This window comes from Morone saxatilis, unplaced genomic scaffold (assembly GCF_004916995.1).
Source record: "Morone saxatilis isolate NCDOM2014 unplaced genomic scaffold, NCSU_SB_2.0 Contig23, whole genome shotgun sequence".
NCBI classification, from domain to species: domain Eukaryota; kingdom Metazoa; phylum Chordata; class Actinopteri; family Moronidae; genus Morone; species Morone saxatilis.
The window spans coordinates 135442-140617 of NW_023339796.1; the positions used below are offsets into that span (position 1 = coordinate 135442).

Here is a 5176-nt window from a genome sequence, read left to right on the forward strand (position 1 = left end):
GAGGAGGAGGAGGGAGAGGAGGAGACACACAGACTGCGGTCAGTAGGACTGTTTTGCTGTAATCTAATTGTTATGGCTCACGCAGTGTAACGCTCATACTGTCGCAGTGAGACGGGTTAAAGGGAGAATATTTAGTAACGCAGAGCGAAAATTCACCTCACATTTGGTGGAACGCACCGCAAGTATTTTCACTTGAAATGTAGTCGTATTTTGACAGTATTATATGTTCTTAAATGAATTTATTCCATATTATAGGAATATTTCAGAGATTCCTCCACTAGAGTGAGCGCAGGTGCCTCCTTAGTTTGAGAACCAGTGATCTAAAAATACAAATTTAGAGGAATATTCTAAGCAGATGTTTCCATCAGCTGAATGTGGAGCTAACCTTATCTAACCTTAAAATAACTTTATTGGGACACAGACTAATGTCAGTTGACAAACCTCTGCTCGATCAATCCCCATGTAGCTAACGTACGATGTGACGATGGATCGGTCGTCCTCAGCAGGCAGTTTGTTGCTGTACGCAGTTATGATGTAAATGTGTCAACACAATGGCATTAATGAGATGATGTTTTAATCACAGTCAGATTTTTACTTTCTGGGTGTTTGTAGGTCTTCAGCCTGAAGTTATCGACTAAAGTAAACTCATTCAAACTACTGCAGAATATGAAGACACACAGACGCAACCTGATGCAGGAAAACAAGCACAAACGAACAAATTCACTCACAAACAGGCAGAAAGTAACAAAGACACACCATCAGTCAGCAGGAATGTCAGGAATCCTGCTGCTGAGCCAAGTCACATCCACACTCCACAAAATTACCCCTATTAGGGACTCAGACAGCCTGCCTCCACACACACACACACACACACACACACTGTGTTTATATAACCTACATACAGAAATCACTGAGTGAAAGTGAAAAATTGAAGGAAATGATGTGAAAATAAAGCCGAACAGTCTTCTGTCTGGATCCAGGTTCGGAGGAATGTTTGCATTTATTAACTCTAAGAACTCAGAACTAAACACGTTCTTAAGATTTCATAATTTTCTTTACTGAAAACATAAATGTAAACCCTCTTGTTCTTAGAGCCAGGATGTGGTTAGCCTAGCTTAGCACAAAGACTGGAAGCAGGGGGAAACTCTTAGCGTAGCTTCGTCAGTTTGAACTGAAGCCCTCAGTCTCTCTGTGTCTCACCTCTCAGTTTGAGCTGCAGCTCCTGGATGAGCTCCTGTTGTTGGGGCAGCAGGGGGGCGGGGGGGCCTGGAGGCCCCTGGGGTCCTGGAGGGCCTGGAGGGCCTGGAAGACCATGCTGCAAAGACACACAATAAAATGTATTGTGACTTTTAAATGTTATTTATGAGCTTTACAAAACAAAGTGTGATGAGGTGGTGAAGCAGCGTGCAATCATGGGAGTTGTTGTCTTCACCACCACTGCGAGCAGAGCTGCTTCTGATTATTGATTATTGATTGAATCAACTACATGTAAAACACAAAAGATTTTTTAACCTTGTTGTTATCTAGTGAACCAGCCTGTGTTTCCACCACTTTGATGGAGATGAAAATGAACACTTGAACAAACATCAGCGTGATAAAAACAAGCTTAAATGACAGAAACTACCTTTGGGTTTGAGTTTGTAATTTGTTCCATCTGCTAACATGGAGGCTCATGTTTTCAAGAAAGTAATGGATCTATATAAAAAGACAATAACTTCAAAGCTGTTAAAACTGAAAAAGTCACTTTATATTTATTTTATTATATTTGTATTTATTCTTAATTTACTTGTTTGTATATTTACTTTGTGCCTGTTTAAATCCAACTGGTATCCATTATTTCTATCACTGTATTGTTAATGAACTGATTTAATCAAATATGTATAGCTATTGACAAGAAGCAGTACTTCATATATATATATATATGTTTATATTTGAGATTGGACTTTTCATCCTGCTGTGCAGTTAGGATCTGTCTGACCTTGGAGGTCCTCCTAGACCCTTTGGTTCTGCGGTTGTCCCCCTTGTTGGAGTTTCTTCTGAAGATCAGCCAGGAGCTGAGAGGAGACACTCTGGACAGATCGGAGGACAGCGGCTCCTGAAGGACACAAACACAACAGGTCAGTGTGTGCTCTGAATGGACAATAAACAGGGTTCCTACACGTCCTCTAAAACCTGGAAATCTGATTAAAAGGACCAAATATCCTGGCAAAAGTTCACTCAGATTGCCTTCATAGTGTCAGAAGAATAAACTTCTCTGCGTGAGGAAACCGTTATGTCTGTGTTCACTGTCGTTTCCATGGACACAGCAAATGAACAACAACAACAATAATAATAATACTAGCAAATATAAGGTGTTTGTGGACCAGACACTTTATCCCTGGAGAACTTTACCTTCAACTGTTTTGTTTCTGTTTGAGTTCACCAACGTGCAGCAACATGCTTTCAGCTGTTTCTATGACAACAACACAACGAGATGGAGGCCGACATTGTTGGAGCTGTGTGTGTGTCGATGGAAACAGATGTGTGGATTTCAACTGTGGTTGAAAGAAGGAGATCTGAGAGGAAACGTCACGTTATTGAGGAGACGCTCACTTTAACATTAACGTTATTGTAGTTCTATGGCAAGTAATCACTCACTCAGAGTCCCTCTAGAGCTACTCTGAAGTAGGAACCAGAAATGTTCCCCAAAACCACGTTCTGAGATCTACAATGTTCCTGCAGTGCAGTCCTCCAACTGCTCTTAGGAATATGAAAATAGTCAGAATCTAACATACATGTAAACAGTCTAAACAATCTAGATATTAACTCGGATATCAAATATGGTCTGAAAACTCTGACATCTGAGAACTTTCTGTGTTTCTGCGGTTTGTATTTCCTCCTCACTGAATGTCATCAAGTTCATATTTATTCATTGAATCATCTCTCAGGAATCAAATCCATTACCAACACAGTTTGAAGATTAATTTTTTGTCAATCAACTAATCGATTAATTGTTGTGTTTGGAAATTTAGGGACTAGTTTTCCAGACGTGGAAACACCTGGAAATGGATTAAAATGACCAAATAACCTGGAAATAATGTGTGTTGTCCTGGAACATTTGAATTTGAATAACTCAGATGGCCTGCGTAAACCTGGGTGTGTATTCAGAGTGAAACTGTTGGTGGATGAACTGCGGTGTCACACCAGGAATGGAACAGATTCACAGTGAACTTCTGTGTCGAGTTTATTTGTTACAATTAGAGGAAAACTGTAGTCAGTTCCACCGAGAGCGCAGCGGAAAAAAAGGCTGTGGTGAAAACGGCCAACCTGAGACTGTTAGTGAGCAACTGCTGTCCTAAAAGTGATTCCTGAAAGAGTGGGAACCCCGATTGTTGTATCCTACATTTTTAGATTTGACAGCAGCTTTTCTAAGTCTGCGGTGCATGTTGCGATGTTTTTAGAATGTATTTTTGCAATGAAAGTTTGCTAGTTAGTTTTAATAAGAGTTTGTTTTTTATGATTCATTAAAAATGGAAGGCAAGAGTAAAATCTCTCTCGCAGTTTGATGACGTCTCGCCTTGCGTTCTGTGTGGAGGTCTGATGTGATTGGTCGGAGGAGAAACAGCCTGCTTCCAACATATGAATACATTTCACGTTACCGCCCAATAGATCAATAAATTGTTGATAATCTATCCAACAGGTTGAGCATTTCATTGACTTCTTGTGTATGTGACTCTTACCAGGATCTCAGTGCTGGCGGCCTCCTCCTCCTCCAGGATCTCCTGACTCTCCTCGCTCTCCAGTTCTTCAACGCTCGCTGCCTCCATCATCATCATCATCGTCATCATCAGTCCCAGGAGGAGAGGGAGCAGCAGCAGCCCTCCTGCCCCACCCAGAGAGCTCCGTCCCTGGGAGAACCTGACCAGCATGCTGGGTGGTGGATGAAGGCGTTCAGGTCTGTGTCTTTATGGACTTCCCATAATGCACCTCTTTAAATGTGCTCCTCTTAGGTCAGCTGAACTTTAGTTATGTTTGCTGTTGAAGGAAACTTTAACACTCTGAGCTCTTCATCTTAACGTTTGTCTCTTCTTCTGCAGTTTCTCTTCTCGTCTTTTTCCGTCTTTTCTTTCAGGTTTTCTTCGTCAGCGGGTCGAAGTTCAGCTGCTGAACCTCCAGACGTAAATACAACAAGAGGTTTTAAACAGTGAGTCTGTGTGAGGAAAGTTTCTCTCTGTGGGTGGTTGGTGCCTCCTCCTCCTCCTCTTTTTCCACCTCTTCCTCCCTTGTCTTTCAGCGCAGTCCTTCCTCCTCCGTCAAGTGACGGCGTGTTTCTCCTCTGATCCTCTTCAGTTTGGACGTCTCTGCTCCGCTCACTCTGTTTTTATCTCCCTCCTCCCTGACCCCTCCTCCTCTTCCTCAGCTCCTCCTCCTCCTCCTGTCTGTCTGTCTTTTTTCTCTCTATCTGTCTGTGGATCTGAAGCTGTCACTTCATCTGTCTGCAGTCTCTTTCTTAATGTCTCCTCAGCGTCCGTCTGTCTCTCTGTTTTATCTCTTCTGCCATCGTTTGTCTTTCTTTGCCTCCAGACTTTGTTTTTCTCCTTCTTTCCATCCTCCTCCTTCTCCTCCTCCTCCTCCTCCTCCTGTCTTCAGCTCTCCAGGGTCCTAATGCAGCAGCTCTGACATATACAATATATACATGTTGTGTTTAACACATATTTGTACGTATGTTTAAAAAAAATTGTAAAGCTGAATGTTTTCCATTTACATCCAATATATATTATATATAAATATAATTATATATAATTGTGTTTCAGCCGCTCACTCACATTTCTGGCTGCGTTTTTTGTTTGAAACTCAACTGTTGGTAGAATAATCTGTGACACTTTAAAGTGGGTTTACCATATGTCCACACCCCCCACAGACATCTCTGGGCATTAAATCTATTTCATAAATGCTGCAGATGGTCACAGCTTCAAACAGCCTGTTCTTAATGACCACATTTACTTTTGTTGTTATGGCTGATAATTGTTAATTGTAAATGCAACAAACACTTCCAACCTCTGCTTTTAATAGGTCAGAAGATGGGTTTTCTGAAAAGAAAATTACTACTACTACTACTACTACTTACTACTAGATTTAAACTGTCTGATACATGCTGACCACCAGTAGCCAGTGCTCTCCTGTATTGTCAAGAAAA

The 5176-nt window shown here is 41.5% G+C and overlaps 1 protein-coding gene and 1 long non-coding RNA gene across 2 annotated transcripts; one reads left to right on the top strand and one right to left on the bottom strand.

Annotated features, from left to right (window-relative positions):
• LOC118335145 lies at positions 1 to 3855 on the top strand. The gene is made up of 3 exons (XR_004797044.1): positions 1 to 38; positions 1963 to 2117; positions 3723 to 3855. It is a non-coding gene; the product is annotated as an uncharacterized LOC118335145 (long non-coding RNA).
• Positions 686 to 3939, bottom strand: LOC118335143 (erythroferrone-like). Its single transcript, XM_035671351.1, has 3 exons — positions 3720 to 3939; positions 1979 to 2095; positions 686 to 1315 (listed from the first exon to the last, which is right to left on the bottom strand). Exons 1-3 carry the CDS (start codon positions 3906 to 3908, stop codon positions 1181 to 1183), a joined length of 441 nt encoding a protein of 146 aa, XP_035527244.1. The 5' UTR covers positions 3909 to 3939; the 3' UTR covers positions 686 to 1180.
• Between the last annotated feature and the right edge of the window lie 1237 nt (positions 3940 to 5176).

What these genes read in the sequence shown, in the direction of transcription:
- LOC118335143 (XM_035671351.1), bottom strand. Translation starts at nt 3,908, where the DNA reads ATGCTGGTCAGGTTCTCCCAGGGACGGAGCTCTCTGGGTGGGGCAGGA. An exon ending in CCGCCAGCACTGAGATCCTG is followed by an intron (nt 2,096 to 3,719) that starts GTAAGAGTCACA and finishes TGTGTCCTTCAG; the next exon opens with GAGCCGCTGTCCTCCGATCT. An exon ending in GGTCTAGGAGGACCTCCAAG is followed by an intron (nt 1,316 to 1,978) that starts GTCAGACAGATC and finishes GTGTCTTTGCAG; the next exon opens with CATGGTCTTCCAGGCCCTCC.